Source organism: Oreochromis niloticus, linkage group LG23 (assembly GCF_001858045.2).
Source record: "Oreochromis niloticus isolate F11D_XX linkage group LG23, O_niloticus_UMD_NMBU, whole genome shotgun sequence".
In the NCBI taxonomy this organism is placed as follows: Eukaryota; Metazoa; Chordata; class Actinopteri; order Cichliformes; family Cichlidae; genus Oreochromis; species Oreochromis niloticus.
The window spans coordinates 27,137,381-27,159,321 of NC_031986.2; the positions used below are offsets into that span (position 1 = coordinate 27,137,381).

The following is a 21,941-nucleotide window of genomic DNA, read 5'->3' on the forward strand; positions in this document are numbered from 1 at the left end:
CTGTATAGGAGCATCACACAGACCTGATACCTGCTAATTAGTAGTCAGTAATATCCAAATAAAATCCTAGAATTCCACTCTCCAAAACTGGAATTTCTGGTATTGTTATTAACCACTAAGCAGCCATATTAGTCCATCAGAAATGCTCCAAAAAGGCTCTGACAGCACAAACATGTTTGAAGGTCCGGTTCAGGGCTTCCAGTTAGCTAAGGTGAAACCTAGCAAACAACTAGAAGCTGCCTATCAGTCAAACAGGCCACACACCTAATTCAGTTAAGTTCAGTTTTATTTATATTGCGCCAAATCACAACAACAGTTGCCACAAGGAACTTTATATTGTAAGGTAAAGACAGTAATACAAGGAAAACAGAGAAAACCCCAACAATAAAATGCTAATTTATTAGCCTTAATACAATTTAAACAGGAGTTATAAATAAATTCACCTCGTGTACAGCTGTTCTGAAGCAGGAAATTAGCTTTAGACATCAAAGACGGACTCCTGATGGAAGCAGAGAATAAACTCTCTGTTTAAAAGTCCTTGTAACCCATTTTCCTACACTACCCAGAATGCACCCTGACAGGTTGGTGGAAAACATCCACTCAGATGATTTTTATTGCTGCTTTTATTGCATTCATCTTAATCAGACGCCAGAGGGAGCCACTCCTACAGCCCAGCAGCATGCTGGGAAGAGGATTTCTCTCCTGGCTGAAACAAGGATGAAGATGAAGAAGAGGAGGGTGAGAGGCGCTTGTTTTTCTTCCCTGCACAGCCCTCAAAGAACGGCATTTGTTTCACTTATTAAAGTTTAAAATGATTAAAGTTCCTCAAACAGCTGGAGGTTTCAGGAAACTCCTCCTCCTCATCTTCCTTCTCCTCCTCTTCCTGATGCGCTGTGATGTCAGAGGCGCTCCAGCATGCAGAGCCGGGTATCGATCGCTCTCATTGATTATTGACCGAGCCTGACGGGGAGCAGGGGCTCAACAGATGTTACATAAACAGCTGTTGAGTGTGTTGGAGGGAAACAGCTGCAAGAGAGCGACGCTGCAGACGAGCAGGTAGGACATCACTTTTTATTTTACACTGCTGTCTTCATCATCATCTTCAGTAAAACTCACAGGTGAAAACTCACTTCTTTTACACTCATCTACAGTAATGTGAAGCTAAAGTACAATTAACAAATCAGCATTTATCATGAAATCCTCAATCAAAGCAGGACTTTTATTAATATAAAAACAGGACTTTTTGCCCCATGTGTTATAATATAATACATATATAGGTAATGCTGTAAATACTAGTTAGTACATCTTTCTTTAATTTCCTTTCTTTGTGTTTTTTACTTAATTACCAAACCAAAAGTTTGTGGGGAATAAATGGAAAATAAACATCACCTGTGTTTGGGGTCCTTTTATCTTTTCAAAGATTTTCAGGGACCCAAACTTTGATTAGTTCCCTCACGTTGGGCTCTGCTGAGGAAGTTGGTGTATCAGAGCTGCATATCTGAAGGGGTTAAATTCAGAAGAATGTTGAGAGGCAGGCTTTTCATTTCAATCCTTGTTCTTATTTCCTTCCTCCACCTCTCTCCATCCACAGGTCTCCTCTCCTCTTCCTCAGGACCTCTTCTTTTTTCTCCAGAGATGCCAGGGACTCTTCCCAGGTTCCCCAGCTTGCCGCGGGGGGTCACCATGCCAGCACTGCTGAACTCTTTGCCCCGAGGCATCAACCCTCCCAGTTTACCCAGAGGAATCACCATGCCCAGTATGCCCACTCTGCCCAGTTTACCCAGTATGCCCCGTGGCGTGACCATACCCAGCTTGCCCAGGGGGGTGTCACTGCCGAGGGCTGTTGCCATGCCGGCTGTAACCGAGGCTCCAAGGCGGCTGCTGCAGGACTGCTGCTCTGTGCTGGACCACCAGACACCCGGAGGTAACGGATACAGTGAATACACTGGCTGCTTCACATTAAGTCTCCAACAATGTTTGTGAGGAGGACATTTTTGAATCAAACAGATAAAGGATGGGTGTACTTTTAAATTCTTAAAACAGAAGCCAAAGCAGAAGTGCCTTTAATTTTCTTACTAATTTTCCACATGACCTCGGTAAACACTTTCCTGATGTGTTTATACACTCAGTCAGTTTTGGGTCTAACTAAATAAAAAAAATGATGTCCACTGTGTAAACTTTGATCTCAATAGAATGAGGAAAGAGGAATAACCGGCTAACAACTTAAGACTTATGCAGGAGACTTAGCTGGAATAAATAGATGCAGCCAAGCCTAACAAGAATAACATATAATATTATGAATTTAGGTTTAGTGCAAGTTATTGTTGATAAACAGGGCTTTTAAATTACATCCCACAGTCTGTTGATAGCATTACTTTCATGGTCCAAAGTTCTGGAAATTAGATCGTATAATATAGAAGATCAGCCCAACTCCTGCTCCGACTCGACTTCGACATTTTGAATGAACATCTAACACTTAATTATCTTTTCATATTTTTACTGAACATATGTGGATTTTTTTAATCACACTAGATCTCAGCACAACCCAATAAAGCTACCATCAGACCGATCGTCTTTTTCAAAAGAGAAAAACATCACATACTTTCTGTCCTAATACTGTCCTTTTTTCCCACATAGGCTCACTTATTAAGTCTAAAACATGTAAGCAACATTATATTAAACAGCCAGAAAGTGAGCGATAATTTAAGAGAAGACGACAAATGAATGTCAGTTTCAGTTTTGTTCCCTTTCTGCAGTAAAAACAGAGCAGATGAATGTTTTCAGTTCTGCAGGTTTCTGATATATATTTTTTTTCATTTTCGGTTGGAATGATGAATAAATCCAGAGCAGATTATAGAGTGCTGAGCTGCTGCACATGGCCCGGATCTCACACACACACACACACACACACACACACACACACACACACACACACACACACACACACACACACACACACACACACACAGAAAAGTCTTTCAGGGTTAAGAGCCTGTGGGAGTATAAATACTACACTGTATTAAATCTGTTTTATTCCATTTTAACAAACTCGTTAAAAAACAGCAGCTTTTTGTTTTATTTTAAATTTTTTAATCTGGAGTTAAAACAAGCAGCTAACATGTAAAAGCATTTTCAACATCGTCCTCTGACATTTAATCTGACCATCGAGATATGAGCTTTATAACTGGCGGTGAATGAAAGGAGGCGGGGCCACATCAGTGTGTATGTGTGTGGAGGATTAACCACAAGTGTGTGCGTGTGTGTGTGTGTGTGTGTGTGTGTGTGTGGTGGATGTGACAGTGTAGATGTGAGCTGAACGAGTCATCCTCATGTACGGTAAGAACAATTCTTTTTATTTATTAAGCCTTATCTCAAAATAAATAGAAACAGATTTAAAGATCAAACAGAGGCATAAAAGAAGCTTCACTTAGCCAATAAAAGTAATGAAAAGATGTGCGACAGTTCACCTCTGCATCAGCTTCTCTCCTCAAATCTACCTGTTAGTCATGATGTCAATGTATTTTAAAGGGACAACTTACTGGATGTGTTTTTTTTCTAGTTTAAAAGTTTCAAACAAATGTTGTGAAGCTAATAATAATAATAATAATAATGATAAAATGAATTACAGCTGCAAGCAGTGATAATTGGGCGTATCAAGGCATGCTGGGATTAAAGTGTTTCCTGTAGGCATGTGGATTTCTGATTGGCTGTTGCAGAAACGTAATGTTTATTACAAAAACTGTGTGGCGTTAAAGGAACGCCCGCTAGTTGTTCATTGTGTTGCTGTGAATAATATGTTAACATAGTGTCACAGCAGTACCTGATAGAGTCACGGCCTTTAATTAATTGACGTTTTTGGACACGCCCCTCACAAACTGAGACCCCACTTTGAGCACATTTTTGAAAAATTACTTTTTAAAATAGTATTTGATGTCATTAAAACAATTTAGTTTAGAAAAAGTGTTAAAATACACTAGTTACCACTTCTTTTAAAGGTTTTTTGGTTGCCATGGTGATGGCTCTCAGAAGAGTGTCTTTAACATGTTGGAATGACCAAATTTCATACATGTACCTGAAACACAGCAGCAGGGCTCCTGTGTTGTATAATAAAATAGAGACATTTTCACAAATCACAAAGTGCAAAATTCTGAGCATGTTTAGCCAGTGGACTCTTTTCCTTCAATGCAGATATAGAATTTTTTCTTATTTTAAGTTGAATGAATGAACTACTGATTTGAGTCATTAAAAGTTGGTTCATTTTAATTGTGCGTGTTTTTTTTTTTTTTTTTTTTTAATTTAATTATCCCTAATAAGTCAACTGTTTGTCAATTCATCAGTCAGTATTTGTTGGCTGTAGTGTTTAATTTACTGAAGCCTAAAATATATATATATTTGTGTTTATAATATCAAATAGTTCAAGAAAAGAGTCTTTGTTACTTTACTTAACAATTGAGGATCTGTAATCATCTCCCAATGATCTGATGATGACCGTTATTCTTATTATTCTTATTAACAAAACAAATAAAAACCAAACATACCACTGTCATGGGATTTATCATATCATATATTGTAACTAATAGTTCATCTGAACAACAAAATAAACAGTGAAAACAGTGAAAAAAATACAATTTTAAGTATGATCTGCTGGTTCTGCAGGGTCTGAAGGTCCAAACATGCCACCTGTCCTGGTTTTTGAGACTGAACAGCATGCTCGCAGTGACAGTGCAGATTCTTTAAGCTCTGCTAGCTAAAAAACACAAACAATATAAACACATTACATAACAAACCACTGCAGGATTAAGATGTAGTCTCAATGCTGCATTGTGTGTGTGTGTGCGTGTACTTGTAGGCCTGTTGTTGTGAGGACCACATCTTTTTGCAGAGTCTTCCCTTTAGGACAGTTTTAGTTTACAGGTTCAGGTTTGAATCAGGTTTATGTTCAGTGTGTCATTCAGGGGCCTCGTAAAGTCAGGAAGACGAGCGTTTGTGTGTTGTGCTGGCAGCTGACCAGTGGCTGATCTCTTGTTTCCTTTAATCCCCCAAAAGCCGTGACGCCGAACATGGAGAGAGATGAAAATCAAAGAAAATCTATAAACGTCCAGTACAATACATAAACTCGACTGCCCACTTTAGGCTGTTACAAACATTTTTTTAAAAACTCACTACTGAAAACAGGTTTTTATTATAATTCAACCTGCTTTATAAACATTTTAAAGAGTTTTTGTGTCTTTCTGTATTTAGTATATTATATATTTACAAACTAATGAAATTATAAAAACGGCTCCACAGTTTTCCAGCTCCAACAGAGGCTAAAATAACTTTAAAAATTTATGTTAGTGACATTGTTTATTAACTATCAAAAACAATAAAGAAACAAAAAAGAAAAATTTCTCAATTTCAGAATTCCTAAAAAAAGTCCATTCTGCATGTCCATTAGGTTTAAGACACCATAATAACTCAGATATATTCAAAAAAATGTGTATATTTTAAATCAAAGATCAACATTCTGATTTATTAACATTATTAGAGGACATTTTAAATATGGAAATGTTTCTCTGAAGCCTGCTGTGTTTCAGACTTTGTTTCAAATACATTGTAACTGAAGGGGGATTTAAATGTGTCTCTGTGTTCAGGGCTGTGTGGTTGCTGCTGGGCCCTTCGGCCACGCTACAAGCGGCTGGTCGACAACATTTTCCCAGAAGACCCTGAGGTAAACACCTGTACATCTACACCACACAGTCTTCACATGTATTTTAGAGCTTCAGTATCAAATGTAATCAAAATCCAAAAATGTCATCTTTATTTCACATATTCATGAAGTTTCAATAAGCTACACAGTAACAACATCTCTGTGTGTGTTTGTGTGTGTGCGATCAGGAAGGGCTGGTGAAAGCCAACATGGAGAAGTTGACCTTCTTCGCTCTGTCTGCTCCGGAGAAGCTCGACCGCATCGCTGCGTACCTGTCAGAGCGTCTGACCAGAGAGCTGAACCGTCACCGCTACGGGTCAGTACACACAAACACACTAAAGCGCACAGATGGCCTTAAAATCATTATGCTAAATGGCAGCTTAAATGAATAAAATTCTACTTAAAAATCATTGAAAAAAGACATTCAGAAGTCAGGATTTAGATTATCCCTGTGAAGCAATCAGCAGTTTAGGTCTTTTAAGTATTTAAGATCTTTTAAGTATTACAAGTGTTACGGGTTCGAAATTGAGGATGAGAGTAAAACAATGATGGTCCAGAAGAGGTCAGTCAAACAATTGATTTTAATGAATGCACGCAGCGTGGAGAGGTGCAAACTGCAAAACAGTTGTACATCTCTACCCAAAATACACTCTAGATTGCTTTTATAACATCAGGGTATTGTAACGCCCCTTCTTGCGTTTACAAGCACATAATTTGCATGTACAGAACATTCATGTATTTTAAGAATTAAATGCAAACACAGAGGTTCCTCCTTGTGGCATACTCTTCCGAATATGGTGATGACCTAAGGCCTTTGAGGTCACCATGGACTGGACATCCTTCCGTCACCTGTAACTAAGCAAACTCAAATACCACAAGAAGCTGAATACATTCAGGCCTTTGCTCAGCTACTATTTTACTGTAACAATATACTCAGCATATGAGTTATGATATATATATATTTAACTCAATCATTTTAAAGTAGTTATAACTGCACCTGTAATAAACATGTTAATATTTGATTAGGATAACCCCTATAATATAAATTATAACATAATGCCAGCAACTTCAATAAATGCTTGGATGAAATGATAATTAATGCAATGACAAAGATGATGGTTATATAAAATAATCCCTATAATTCTACACAAGCTTCACACTTCTCTGAAATCAGCCCACCTTCTCTAGAGGAGTGACTGATCTCAGAATGGGGCTTAAAATATGACGCACACATGTTTAACAGCAATGTGATTTTTTTCTCCTCTCTCAGGTATGTGTGCATAGCGATGGAGGCGATGGAGCAGCTGTTGCTTGCATGTCACTGTCAGAGCATCAACCTGCTGGTGGAGAGTTTTCTCAGCACACTGCGTCTACTGCTGGAGGCTGACAAACCACACCTCCACATACTCGCCACCAACTCTGTATGTAACACCCTCCAACAGGGGACAGCTTTTAAAAGCTTTGAGATCTTAGTAAAGTGTTCACGGGTTTGCAGTAAAGGAAACATTTACTAATCACAAGTAGTGATGTTAATTTGTTAATCATTATTTGTTAATTTGACCATTCACCAGTCTTTTAACATTATTAAGTTTCATGTGTTATGAGGAACTGCAAGTATTTCATCTAATGAGGGAATGTAAAATCTCTTAATGAATTTTACAAAGTAGAAGTTGTATCACAGTAGGAATGTTTCTCGCAACTGTCAATTAAAAGGTTAATTAATTATCCATAAGTTTAATTTATATATTTGTTTTTTAAGTGGATCTAAGTTCAAATTAAAGGGCAACCTATAAGTAAAATTTACATTTGAAATTTCTTTTAATACTCAAAATTGAGCAATTTTACTTCTGCTTGGGGAATTTGGAAAATCTGATCTTATTATTTCTAAATGTGTTTCTTGTTTTAACTGTATGTATTCATGTGTAACTGCTTTTCAATGTGTTTTGATGGATTAAGAGGCTCATTCTGTGTGTTGCATAGTTTGTAAAGTTTGCAAACATCGAGGAGGACACACCGTCATATCACCGGAGCTACGACTTCTTCGTGTCTCGCTTCAGTGAGATGTGTCACTCTGATCACGAAGACCTTGACACCAGAAACAAGTCAGTTCTGAGGTTTAACTTTGGCTTGATACGAGCTCACAGACACTATTTAAGGAAGGGTATACAATTGTGGGTGCCAGAACACAAATAATCAACAATTTTAGTAATCAACCATTTGATTAGATATGTAAGCATCCTCAGGTTATGCTTTCTCATATGTGAAGATTTTTTTTATATGAGCAAATTATTGAATAGTATTGATGATGCATGGAGCACCTTTCTCTCTGTATAAGAGGAATATTGTGGAATAATCCAAAATTATGAACAGTTTCATAAAACAAACAGCAAAACAAAACTCAACTCCAGAGTCTGGAGATGAACCTGTATTTATTGTGTTTGTGGGTAAACTTATGAAGTTTGTGTGTGTTTAGGATCCGTGTGTCGGGGATCCGCGGGCTGCAGGGCGTGGTGAGGAAGACGGTAGACGATGAGCTGCAGGTGAACATCTGGGAGCCGCGCCACATGGAGCAGATTGTCCCTGCCCTGCTGGTCAATCTGCAGCAACACTCACAAAACGACAGGTACAGACACGTATTAATGTTAACACTCTTGTACACCTACACGTTTTACTGCTGCACATGTAAAGTGACATCTGTGTTTAGGATTCTATTTAAAAGCAGTGCTGTTGGTTCCCACATTCAGCTGGTGACAATCTGTTCTAAACTTCAGCTAATTTTGAGATTTTGTAAAATTGATAAGAAACTTAATAAGTTTGGTACGCTGTTTATGGTGCTGTTAAATCATGTGGTCAAATAAAACAAAGCCAAAAGTTACTGAAAGTACATTTAAACAGTTAAATTTACTCAGAATATTGTATGAGATTTGGTTAGTGGCTTGTTTTCAGCATTTCCCTCTTTGTTCAGCGGATCTCCAGCAGAGCAGACAGAGGTTTGTTTCAGGGAGCTGCTGTGCCGAGCTGCTTATGGACACATTAACAACGCTATCAAACCAGTGCTCATGTAAGATATACTCTATATTTATAGTACAATAGTAGTATTACTCCATACGAAAGCAGAGTGCCTTGTATTAAGTACACAGAAAAAGATTAACAAAGGTTTAATAATTTCTTTGAAGTATGGAGTCAAAACATCAAACACTCAATCAAAATAGATAGAAAGAAAGTATCTAACTTCCTTCGACTCTATCTGCTGATATTTATACATATTTATATATAATACTGTTGGACTCTATTATAGTGACTTTGCAGTTCAAAACGATGCTTATTTATCTTGCACATACCTTCATGCTCAACCTCAGTTTATCGTTTATTCTGAGTAGCTGTACTAACAGAGGTCAAAATCAGTAGTAGCAGCAGTATTTATTTAGTTTCTAGTATATATGATATGCTATAATAATATATTACATACAGATTGCTGGACTGTCTTTCAGGCACCTGGACAGTCACAGTCTTTGGCAGGGACGAGGGTTTGCTGTTCAGTGTTTTCAGATCATCATGTACTCTATTCAGGTTTGTTATTACACTGATAATCCTGTATATACTGCACTATAGTAATAGTTGTCTTTTCATACAGCAAGTTAAATTAATAAATTTAAATTACCTCAGCTTATGTTAATTTCTTTCTTAATTATTAGAAAGTACTGTAGTATTTAATATTATAGTTTAAGTATTGAAAAATAAGAATAACAAGTTTAATCTAAGATTAATTTAACAAAATGCATTTGTTTAAGCATTTAAGCACAATTACTTAATCTTACTGTAGTGTAACTGAAAGTTAATTTAAATGTATTTTCAACATAATAATAATGGATTGCATTTATATAGCGCTTTTCTAGGCACCCAAAGCGCTTTACAATTCCACTATTCATTCACGCTCACATTCACACACTGGTGGAGGCAAGCTACAGTTGTAGCCACAGCTGCCCTGGGGCAGACTGACAGAAGCGAGGCTGCCATATCGCGCCATCGGCCCCTCTGGCCAACACCAGTAGGCAGTAGGTGAAGTGTCTTGCCCAAGGACACAACGACCAGGACAGAGAGAGCTGGGGGATCGAACCGGCAACCTTCCGGTTGAAGCTGAGCTTCCCAACCCCCTGAACCACGGTCGCCTCCAACGTTAGTTATAACGTTAGTTAAATCTACAAAGTTGAACTAATAATTATTATTTTAAGTACAAAATGTGGGAAATGAATAATAATAAACATTCCTACTGGTACATTCCTTTTACTCATCCTACATTTACCTCTAAAGCACTTAACTGTCCCCAGCTGTACTGGCTATATTACGTGTCACTCCACCTGTTATTCTGTAACTGAACTGAACTCTTGGTCAGTCCCAGCACTCCCACCTGGTCATCCAGCAGCTGTTGGGTCACCTGGATGCCAACAGCAGGAGTCCAGCTTCAGTCAGAGCTGGGATTGTGGAGGTCCTGTCTGAAGCAGCCGTTATAGAAGCGACTGGATCTGTCGGTGAGCCTCCAGCTCACACACACATCTGTTTATCTATACACAGTAATGCTTAATGTTACTTATACTGTACTCTGCAGGTCCCACAGTGTTGGAGGTGTTCAACACGTTACTGCGACAGCTCAGGCAGAGCGTGGACTACCAGTTGACTGGTTACTATGACAATGCTGGTAAACATAAAACCAGCTCGATCGAAGAGAAAAAACTGCAGGACGCCGTCATTAAAACTATTGGTGTGTTCATTCTGATATTTTAGCACTTTTTTGCATGACAGGTGACAAACTTTTCTTTGTACTTTTCATTTTATTTACTTAATTTGAGCTGATGTTACCTCATGACATTTCAGGATCCTTTGCCAACACACTGCCTATTTACCAGAGGTCAGAGGTCATGCTGTTCATCATGGGGAAGATTCCTGTTCCTGGTATCTACCCAGCCTTGGGTTCACCCAACTCCGGGTACCATTCACACTAACTTTCTGTGCTCTCTATTGGCTGTAGTTAACACTGTACTCACCTAGTATTTGACAAAATACTCGTAAAACACCTTAATTTTGTGAAATAAAATTCTTGACTCAGGTTTGAAGGCAGCAGGATGATACAGGTGATGCTGCTGAAGTCTCTCCTCCAGGTGAGTTCTCTGTAAAACTCTCCAGGTCTGCTCTTACCTTTTGAAAGCACACAGTTAAAATTATAAAGGAAAATCTGGAGGGTCGGTGAAGTGCAAATTTACAGTGGATTTTGAGATAATCAAAATGGTGTTTAGTTTATTGGTTTATCAGATAAACAGCAGGTGAAACTGATTCTACACTTGCCGATTAAAGTCGTATGACTGAATAAAGCTGAATAATGTATGTCTCCAAAAGTTGAATCTGTTCATCTGGACGTAGCGTTTTGTGGGAGAAACGTTTTGTCACTCATCCAAGTGACTTCTTCAGTCTCAGCTGACTGCAGGTTTCCCCAAATCTTATAAACAGTACATTTGCATAATGACTGAAACCAGTCCACTGAAGGAACAATGGGCTGGGAGGTCAGTTCCTTAGTCTTAATTATGCAAATTCTCATGACCATTGATCAACAATCACTGACCAAAACCCTGACTGACACTGATCAAAGCCCACTGATCAATGGCCATGAGTACCATTCACAGAGAGTTGGGGAATGGCTGCAATCACAGCATTGTAACATGGTGAAAGTTACACCCTTAGGCCCCCTCCTCGATTCAGAGATGGTCTTTCCCTTTTCACGTAAATGGCCTCCTTGACTCCACGCTCAAACCGGCGTTCCTCCCTGTCCAGGATGTGTACATCCTCATCGTTGAAAGAGTGTCCACTGGCCTGTAGGTGTAAATAGACTGCAGAGTCCTGGCCTGATGAGGTTGCTCTTCTGTGTTGTGCCATCCGCTTCGCCAAAGATTGTTTGGTTTCCCCGATGTATAAATCCTGGCAATCCTCCTGGCACTTAACAGCGTACACTATGTTACTCTGTTTGTGTCGGGGGACCCGATCCTTGGGGTGGACCAATTTTTGGTGCCGCGTTTTTTGGGGTTTAAAAGCCACAGAGACCCGGTTTTTAGAAAAAATGCGTCTCAACTGCTCCGATACTCCTGACACGTATGGGATCACTACAGGTTTTTCTTAGGCAGCGGTTGTCCATCTCTCCTGGATCGGCTGGAGCTTTCTTTAGGTGCCTTCCCACCTTTGACAAAAGTCCAGCTGGGATAACCACATTTACTCAGGGCCTTCTTGATGTGCTGTTCTTCTGCCTCCCTGGCCACTGTGTCTGTGGGGATGGTGTTCGCTCTGTGTTGTAGCGTCCTGATGACACCCAGTTTGTGCTCCAGTGGATGATGAGAGTCAAACCTTAGATACTGATCCGTATGTGTAGGTTTACGGTACACATCAGCTTTTAGATGTCCCCCATTACTGATGGAAATCTCACAGTCTAAGAAGGATAACCTGCCACTTTTCATATCCTCCCTGGTGAATTTGATGTGTTGGTCCACCGAGTTAATGTGATCCATGAAATATGGTACGTCCTGAGATTTGATTTTCACCCAGGTGTCATCCACATATCTGAACCAATGGCTTGGTGGTGTTCCAGGGTAGGATAGCAAAGCCCTCTTTTCCACTTCTTCCATGTACAAATTGGCCACGATGGGTGAAACTGGGGAGCCCATGGCACACCCATGTTTCTGCCTGTAGAACTGACCCTTGTATGTGAAGTAGGTGGAATGAAGACACAGTTCCAAAAGCAAACACACTTGGTCGATGCTGAGAGTGGTCCTCCCACAAAATGCTATGTCCAGATGAACAGAATCAACTTGTGGAGATTTACTTACCTGGATGATTGAGCGTGCATCAAGATGAATAACATATGGTTCAGGTAAATCAGAATTTACAGCACTTAAGGCTCATCTTTGTAATCTTTGAAGCTGTATTCATGCAAGCTTAAATAACGTTTTCCTGTCAGTCTGACGTGTTCGCTGTCCCTCCTCTGTGCCTCAGGTGTCGGAGCATTACGAAAGTAGCAACCTGCTGACGGCGCTGCCCTCGTCCTTCCTGGAGCCTCTGCTGTCCTTCACGCTGATGGAGGATCCGGAGATCCGCCTGCTTGTTCTGTCCATCCTCACCTTGCTCATTGACAGACGCCACAACGCCTCCCGGCTCACCACAGCCAGGTCACACTTCCACAGAGACAACACCACCACTACTAGAGACTAATGACCCATGTGGAGAATAATGAGTTGTAAAGAGCTCCACCCTGTGGCAGGGGGATGTCACTGCAGACCTGCTGATTGTCTTTAGCTTGTGATGAAAGTAATTTAAATACTTTAAATACTTCCACTTTTCTCTCATTAAAAAATGATCTGCAGTAATCATTTTAAAGGAGGATCACATAGCATCTTTGGTCATTCTAACAAGGTTGGAGGCGTTTCAGGTTATTTAAACAAAGATACTGCTTTACACAAATTTTTACAACAGGCTTGAAAGAATCAGTGAATCTGCCTTATAAGACTGTTGTTCAGTCTCTACCTTAAATTCAAAATTAAAGTCATGGCCAGATGCATTTTATTTAAAGTGCTCCTATGGTTCCCTCATCCATAGAGCCCACATGGCTGTTCATTTTGATCCTACCATTGTGGATTTATTATAGCAGAAAACTGAAAAATAGCCTTTGGCTAAAGGCATTAACTGACCTGTTGAGGATCGATAAGTTATTGGTTATGTGTCTACAGTTTGGCATTTGATGTCTCATCCTTGGAAATGAAAGAGGACAGATGCTCTCGACAGGACAACCTGTTCATGAGGAAGGTAAACTCACATCATCAGAGACACCATGAATGATGTCACTAGTTCGGAGGTTCAAGGTTGGAAGAATTTATTTCAGAGATTTACACCAAGATTTGATCAGATGGCTTTTAAAGGTGGGGGATGTTCAGCAGGATATTTGCACATTTCAGCATGATGTGTTTGTGTTCATGCAGCATGCTCAGCGTCTCTACAGACACGTCTACCTGGCCTCTAGGGAGGAGAACAGTGGACGCAGCCACTACCAAGCCCTCTTCACCCTACTGGCTGTTCTAAGTGTGGAACTGGCCAATGAGGAGGTTGTGGTGGATCTGATTCGACTGATCCTGGCTCTGCAGGTAGACAGAACCTCTGTGATATGATTTAAAGACCTGTGTAGGGGCAAAGCTTAGTTTATTAATGTTGCAGTGTGTGGTGTTTACAAATAAACAATAAATAAAATAGCACATTGCTTCTTCCTCTCCCTTTAACTTTCCTGTGATTGGCTGCACAGGAGATGACTCTTTCCAATCAGGAGTGTCTGTCAGTGTTTAATCGCTGTGGGATCCACGCCCTCTGCGCCGCCTTCCTCAACCTGCTGTCACAACTTGGCCCGCCTCCAACACTCCACCAGCACATCACTCAGGTGAAGTCGGTGTGTGTGTGTGTGTGTGTGTGTGTGTGTGTGTGTGTGTGTGTGTGTGTGTGTGAGAACATGAGAAACAAAGGTGTTTGTTAGCACAACATCACAGACTGTGTGTTTGTTTTGGATCTTCAGGTGATAGAAAGTCGAGAGAAGGATGCTCCTCACCTGCTGCCTGAAGTCGTGTTTTGTGACAAACCCAGGTAAAGCGAGAGGTGCACTAATTGATTGTATTAAAACATTATAAGATTTAAAACTTTAGTTAGAAATAAGAGTAGAAATTCAACCAGACACCCACATATTTTCATCAAATCAAAAAGCAGAATAAATATTGTCAGGTTAGCCTCATTTTAAAGTTAAAAAACAAATAAAATATAGTATTTTATGTTATTGAGTTATGTAATTACACTTTACTAAAGTGTTGAAACTCTAGTAGAAAAAGCATAAAACCATCAACTATTAAACAGTACCATGCTGACCTCATATTGTTCTCAATATACTTAATAATATACTTGTTATGGTTGATTCTGGTAACTCGCAGTATAGACAAAATCAATCCAATCAATCATGCAATTAGTCAGCTCGCGACTGTGGCAACTGTTCCTCCTACATATTCTCTGATCAACTGCAAGCCGTGGGGTTGCCAAGTGCTGAGGCAGACAGTATGTAAAAGTCACTCTGCTCACTCAGTAACTGCAGAGCTCCTAGCATTAGCATCACCACAAAAGTGTACACCAAGGGCTTCATAGCACAGGTCTCTGTTGCCAAGCGGCTCTTGTAGGTGTAGTGTGCAGGTGGCCCAGTTCTTCTGTCCAATGTACATTTATGCAGATTCAGTTGTTTAGCTTGGTTGTACCTCAGCTTTGTTTGTCTAGCACCACAATTTTTAAAATCTTGGTGTTATAACTGTGTGTGTGTATCAGACTCCCAGAAGGTGAGCTGAAGGTGGACGAAGCTTTGCTGTTCATCCAATCAAAGATCTGCGAGGCCCTGGCAGGAAGCAGCTACAGCACACACTGTGAACGCTTCAACACACCGTACACACCTCAGTTAACAGGTACTCAAACTAGGGTGACCAGCCATCCTCTTTTCTCCAGACATGTCCACTTTTCACGTTCTGTCCGGGGCATCTGGGGGGATTTTCGAGATGGATGAAAATGTCCGGGTTTTCCTATAGGCCTACAGAGGACCCATATGTGCAACGTCATCCCCGAACTGCTGTGTTGTAAGTGGTTGTTCCACGTTCACAGACGGGACAGAGCACGGAGCAGCCTGCTGAAAAGATGCGAAAAGATGCCAAAGTGCAAGTGCATTTTTTCAGACAAATTGCAAAAGAAATTTCCCTCTTATTGTCCCGGTCGGAATAAATGGGAGGCGTAGTGCACTGTGTGCAGAGCTGGCACATAAGTTTGTGTGTCTAACAGAGGTGCCGGAGATCTTGTTGCTTACATGGACACAGAAAAACATAAAAAGGCTGTGCGAGGCGAAATTAAGTTGACTGAGTTCTTTGTTACACCTGGGAAAAACGAGGATGCTGTTGTATCTGCAGCAGAAGGTGCAATGGCATTTCATACTATGAAGCATCACAATAGCTACAGATCCATGGATTGCACTAGTGTGTTGCAAAGAAAAAAAAAAAAAAAGCATTTCCAGACTTTAACACAGCTAAAAAGTTCAGCAGTGCCCACCAGCTATTGTCAATGGTGTGATAGTGCTACATTCAGTGGAAGTCACTCTTGAAGCTCTTTGTCAGACTTCAGTAACCATGGAACAGATAAAATATTCCCAATCATACTTTGACTGGAAGAATGGTGGCGTGCAAACAAAATTAATTGAAGTTAGAAATGCTAAATGAGACAGCAGAAACCACTGCACAATACCTTACTGGTACCTCACTGGTAATTTTTCTTATACAGATGAGTAGGGATGGGTATTGTTTAGGTTTTATCCGATACCGGTGCCAAACCGGTACTTTTGAAACGGTGCCGGTGCTTAAACAGTGCTCAAACCGGTGCTTAAAGAATGGAGAACACAAAATTGGTCCAAAAACCTCTCATATTCAGCTTTTTTTTGTAAAAAGATAACAATGTTAGCCTTTTCTGCAGCTATTGGGCATATATGGTATCACTCTTGGCTGGAAGCAGTGCTTAAACAATGGAAAAAACACAAACTTTGTCCAAAAACCTCTCATGTTTAACTGTTTTCCACTTTTTCTTTGGGCTACCTTTTTGGCCAGGGTGAAGGGAGTATCTGCCATCAAACAAGAAGACAGCCGCATGTAACTACGACGGTGTTTGCTAGTTCACCTTACATGCATTAATGTAATAATGTGGTTAGCCTACTCAACGTTACACACGAACAACATGAAGCTACTCACGCAGAGAAGAACGGCTGCTGCTGCCATCATCATCCGTCATCATTTCTGCTACGCTGACAGGGCTAGGGGCCAGGACTCTCTATTGGGGGGATGAGGCATTATTTCTGTAACATTATTTAATTCCAGAGGTTTTTAAGTTTTTTGTTTTTTTTTTGCACTTGTTGACTTGTAAAAGCCTATATAACATTTTTTATTTCACCATTTATTAACAGAGAAGGCATCTTTTAAATATGTTAAAAATTTCTTTAAACAAACAGTATTATTAACATTCTTCATGACTTGGCCAAGTGTTCTCTTTTTTGGAAATCAAAATATGGTCACCCTAACTCAAACACACCCTTAATATTAAATCAATTTATCAAAGACCCAAAGCTTCACACTGGGTTTTTATTTTTGTCATTTTATGTAATTTAGACTTTGTGATTGGTAGTAAGTAGTATATACCATACTCAGTGTAATAATATATAAAAGTAAGTAGAAAGTAAAAGCAAGTAAGTAAAGTTTAAGTAGTCCTGAACAATAGCAGTTACACAGTACTTAACAATGATTGTTCAAGAGAGGATAGTAAAACTTAAACGGATCCCAGTGTGGACTGTAAATAAGAACAAACGATCTAAAGCATTGTTGAGAAGCTGATGGTAATGTTTCTCAAAGTTCACATTTTAGTCAAAAACTGCAGGTAAATATTTAATAGCAGTGGGTTTGAGGGTCCACTTTAGTATGAGTGCACTGATAGAGGCACCAGTCTCTGAGCGTAGCATTCAGACTGAATTACTGTTTTATTGTAGAAGAGGATCGTCTGTCTAAGAGGAAGAGCATTGGCGACGCCGTCTCTCTGCAGGTGGACATGGAACTTCCGTTCTGTCCTGATACACCACAGGTACCCATCTGCTGAATGTACCTGTCCTTTTGTCCATCGCGCTGTTTTTGTGTCTGATCATATCTCTGTGTGCAGAAACCTCAGACTGAGCAGATCACCTTTGAGACGCTGAAGAACGCCATTGGTAGGCCATCAATTTCAAATCAATGATTTACTTGTGAACATCTAGGAAATATTCTTTAACTTGTCCCCTTCAGCGTGTAGTGACAATGACTTATTTTGTATAATTTTATTTTCATTAAAATTTGAATTTTAACAATAAAATAACCCATTTAAATAAAACCACGTAAGTGAAACTGTTAACAGTGAAATTCAAAGTGAAGCACCGGGTTAGCGTCAACACAGAAGATCTGTCTTTGATCCGGTTTTTGTTTCTGTCAGAGGACAGAGGCGTGGTCGAGGAAGAGGAGAGGAGGAAGCGGATGGAGGTGGTGGAGAGGTTTCAGACAGCTCCCTTTGAGGAAATTGCTGCCCACTGTGGAGCCAGGGTGAGCAGCTTATTGTACTCTAACAAAGCAGCTGAAAGCACCACACCCACGCCATCGATGTGATTCTCAGCCAATAAGAGCTCACTTTAGTTTAGTAAAGTTGTTAAAAGTTTTGTCATCTAGACAAAATGATCTGTCTTGATGTGGTAAAAAACTCTGTTTTTTAAAAAATAATGTCTTTATTTGTCTCTCCAGACATCGTTGCTTCAGTCCAAACTCAATCAGGTCTTTGAACTCATCATACGTCCTCCTCCTTCTCCCTCTGGACATTCGGCACCTCGATCGACTCCGGTCTACGAGATGAAGTTTCCTGACCTCTGTGTCTATTAAACACATTCAGCAACAACCTCGTGATGATGTTGAAGCACTTTGTTTGGTAAAGAAACGAATCAGTGGCTGTGAGGGAAAGAGGTAGGAGAATTAATATAAGAGAATCACACGAGGACTTACAGCGGTGAGTCACGTTTTTTGGTGATTTAGTGTGGCTGTTTCCTTTATAGCTGTCGGATTTTATCTTTTTGTATTAGAAATGGACTGACTCAGTGTTTGACTTCATATTTCCCAGTCTGCCCTACTGTTTGATCCTCCAGTCATGAGGTACATCTGTACACAAATATTGTTAATGGTTAAATGATGCCGCACTAAATAAATAGTACATGTAAATTTTATCGTCTCATCTTATTCATACACAGCAGACCTCTCACTGTGACAAGCAAGTTTGTTTTCATTTTCATTTGTGCAGCCCTGCCTTATTTTGAAGGTTCACTTTTCTAAGAGTTCACACACAGTTGATTTGTTTTTTGATCCGTGAACCAAGGCTTCAACTGTAGCAGTATTGAGTCATAGACTTGTTTATCTAGTTATAAATGTGATACTTTTTCAACTTTACCTAAAAATGTACCTACAGGTTGTTCTGAAGACGATAGCTGTTTTTTTTTTTTGTTTTTTTAGATGAGTTCAGTGATTCGTATTTCTTCCATGACGCTACATGCTGATTTTTTTAGCACTTACTCTTCTTTACTTTTTTCTGGCCAAATACTTTATATTGGCCATTACGTATTATTTTAGGAGTTTTGTTTAATGTGGATTTTTTTTCTTAGCAACCTTTTGTTTTTTATGATTTCACTTTCTTTCTTACCCAGTCTTCTTCTTCTTTTTCTTCTTCTTCTTAGCCCTTTAGAGCTTAAACCATGAAGTAATTGACAGAAAATGGAGTTACCATAGGGAGAGCCGGGGTATTTTGCAGACAGAGTTACAGGACTCTCTCCCAGACCACAGACTCACACTCATAATACAAGTCAGAGCTTTATAAAAAAAAGAAAAAGAAAGTTGTGTTTTCAAAATTGGAGTTCAAGTTATTTTTACTTCCAATAGTGTTAACATACTACACAGGTCAGGAACAAGATTTTTTTTAAATTTTCATTGTAATCGGGCTAAAGCACTTAATTAAAAGTAGTCTAACATAAATGTAAATGCTGTAATTTGATTATTTTAATAAACCATGTAACTTGGATGGATTCGATGCTGGCGTGACCACAGTGCACACGTCTAATGTCGCTCACAGTGGTCCACGGGTTCGCTCAGACACATGAAAAATTAGAGGGAATATTGGTTGCCAGTGTCTCACAGGTCTAAAGCTGCTACATATTTGCTCTGGCATTTTTATTTTTTGCAATATATTACTTAAAAATGTTTAACTGATTTTGTTATTTTGGGGGAAAAATCAATGATAAAGGGTTAGTGCCACCATTGTAAGTTCCTGCTTATTTTATGAGCTCACTTTATTCTGCTTGATGGACACTCCTCCTTTTCAAGACTTTTCACCTAGAGCATTTTCACCTACTTTAGGAGCTGACTTTTATTAAGATTTATCGTTATTGTTACTCTTTCTTTGAGGAACTCAAAGTGAAGTTTGTTATTGTGGATGTGGATCACAGGTAGCAGGTGTCTGGTGTAGATGTGCATGTGTTCTGGATTCATGCATGTGTGTAGAGAAAAGATGTATCTTGTTTTGCTTGCAAATAACTTTTTATAATTCATTTAATAATTAAAGTTATTTACATATAACAATACATATCAAAACATCTTTCTCAGACTCTTCCCTTCTACATCACTCAATCAGGATCATGTAACAGATGGCAGTTTCAGAGCTTTTTTATTGGTCACTCTGTTAATGGGAACTCTTTGGTGCCTGATTGCCTTGGAAAACGTTTCCTCCTCCTGTCACTCCTCTCTCCGCTTCCTCATCCTCTTCTCATCTGGCCTCACTTTTGCTGCTGTCCTTCTTTGTTGATGACGTTCTTGAAGAGCGTCAGCAGAGGCCTCTGGCTGCGCTCGTCCCAGCTCTTCATGAAGCCGCCGTAGCGTTTGCTGGCTGGCGGGCCGCTCCAGCGGAAGTGCTTCATCTTATACGAGCCGTCTTTCTTCTCCTGCACCCCGTTCAGGAGCTGCTGCTCCTCCTCCGCCCCCTCGACCATCTCCTGAGCCTTCTCTCCTTCCTCTGCCAGCAGCTCATTGGTAAGCTCTCGTCTCCTCATCTCTTCGGGGAAAACTTCAGCAGACTCCTCCGCCACGCCGTTGGAGGTGTACACTTTGACAGGGCGGCGTTTTCGGCCAACGGGCTTCCCCCAGCGGAAGTGCTCCATTGAGTAGGAGCGCTTGGCCTGAGAAGAAGGTGAGGAGGCGTCTGATGGGACAGCGGGCTGGAGGTGGGCGTTGCCGGGGATGATGGGGGTCTCGGCGGTGAGGTCAGAGTGACAGAGCTGGATGCACTCCTGCAGGAGAGAAAGAGAGGAAAACATGAGCTTCTGGGTAAAAAAAAGAAGAACCTCCTATTAAATCAGGTCTGAGTGAACAGTGTGTTTGTGCGTTTACCATCATGTTGCTCTCAGAGCTGAGCTCCTGGCAGCTCGGATGCTCCCAGCACTGGCTGACTGCTTCTCTGGCCCCGCCCACTACCACTAATGCCACCAAAAGCCACACAGGACACATCCTCCTGTTGACCAATCAGAGAAAAGCACAGACAGAATGTAAAAAACCCCTCATGTATACATTTTTTTTTGTTTCGTTTTTGATTTGACATATTTTTATTCAATTTATGTTACATTAACACTACGTATATAACCATAATGTGACTTACAGAGTAGATATACAAAACAGATATCACTGTGAAATTGATCAAATAAATAAATACATTACATGTACATAAAAGTAATCATAATAAAGGTCCTGAAAGCACCTGTAATCTCTTTAGCAAAATACATTATATTGGGTTAAACAACACATTACCTTTGACTTTATATAAACTTATGCAAAGTTACATTAAGTTTATATTTTGTTGATGTGAAATCCTTGTTTCCAGTTCTGGGATGATGCAAATGTCTTTTTCTCACAGTTTATTTTAAAATATATTACTCAGTATTTTTGCACAAATTAACTTTTTTAGATCCAAGTCTAACAGAATTGAGTCAATCATTAGAAATGCGTCATCTGTGAAGAACTAAAAATTAAAAGTAAAAAAATGTAACAATAAGTGATTTTCAAGCATTTTAAGCACTTATTGGTTGTATTGATTTTAATATCATCATAAAAAGTTACTAAAGAAAATGATGATTCTCACCACTTTTCTGCACCTCTTCGTCCTCTTATTGCTGGTGTTTTCTCGTCACTCGGCCGCTGGATGGAGGTTTTTAGCCGTTGCTCTCTCCTCTTCTGTCGCTTTGACCGGCCGTCTGATTTTTATATCCTGCCAGCCAAGGACACGCGCATGCAGATAACGTCATCACCAGCATTTGCTCCTGCTCGCAAACGTGGACTGTTTCTAGAAAACGGACAATTCCATGTTTTCCCGCCTCCTCCTTTCTCCACATCAACCCCTCCTGCCCCTCAAATATTCACATTTTATATGGAGAAACTGTTTTAACTTCATAACTTCAGCTCTTCATTCTTTCTCAGGTTTAAATCTTCCTTTTGTGAGCATTTATAAAAAGATTTCCAGTGAAATTCAGTTTTATATTCACACATTTTAAAAGCCTGTATTTTTTTAATGG

At 39.8% G+C, this 21,941-nt stretch overlaps 2 protein-coding genes across 4 annotated transcripts; one reads left to right on the plus strand and one right to left on the minus strand.

Moving 5' to 3' along the window:
- The first annotated feature begins 71 nt into the window (after nt 1-71).
- LOC100706430 (protein EFR3 homolog B) lies at nt 72-18,555 on the plus strand. 3 transcript variants are annotated; one of them, XM_003457949.5, is made up of 23 exons: nt 72-1,056; nt 1,592-1,924; nt 5,634-5,710; nt 5,878-6,005; nt 6,960-7,110; nt 7,670-7,791; nt 8,163-8,312; nt 8,655-8,750; nt 9,181-9,259; nt 10,083-10,218; nt 10,296-10,448; nt 10,562-10,673; nt 10,794-10,845; nt 12,722-12,894; nt 13,453-13,528; nt 13,702-13,863; nt 14,019-14,150; nt 14,283-14,350; nt 15,071-15,204; nt 17,313-17,404; nt 17,480-17,528; nt 17,786-17,892; nt 18,088-18,555. In XM_003457949.5, exons 2-23 carry the CDS (start codon nt 1,636-1,638, stop codon nt 18,220-18,222), a joined length of 2,673 nt encoding a protein of 890 aa, XP_003457997.2. In that variant the 5' UTR covers nt 72-1,056; nt 1,592-1,635; the 3' UTR covers nt 18,223-18,555. The 3 variants fall into 3 exon arrangements, 2 of the variants coding, with proteins under 2 accessions (XP_003457997.2, XP_019221687.1); XM_019366142.2 differs by lacking the exon at nt 72-1,056 and adding an exon at nt 3,306-3,336 and having other exon boundaries at nt 1,790-1,924; nt 18,088-18,222; XR_003216464.1 differs by lacking the exons at nt 15,071-15,204; nt 18,088-18,555 and having other exon boundaries at nt 17,786-17,874.
- Nucleotides 18,556-20,028: 1,473 nt separating this feature from the next.
- LOC100704837 (pro-opiomelanocortin) lies at nt 20,029-21,660 on the minus strand. Its single transcript, XM_003457943.5, has 3 exons — nt 21,512-21,660; nt 20,767-20,887; nt 20,029-20,666 (listed from the first exon to the last, which is right to left on the minus strand). Exons 2-3 carry the CDS (start codon nt 20,881-20,883, stop codon nt 20,157-20,159), a joined length of 627 nt encoding a protein of 208 aa, XP_003457991.1. The 5' UTR covers nt 20,884-20,887; nt 21,512-21,660; the 3' UTR covers nt 20,029-20,156.
- Between the last annotated feature and the right edge of the window lie 281 nt (nt 21,661-21,941).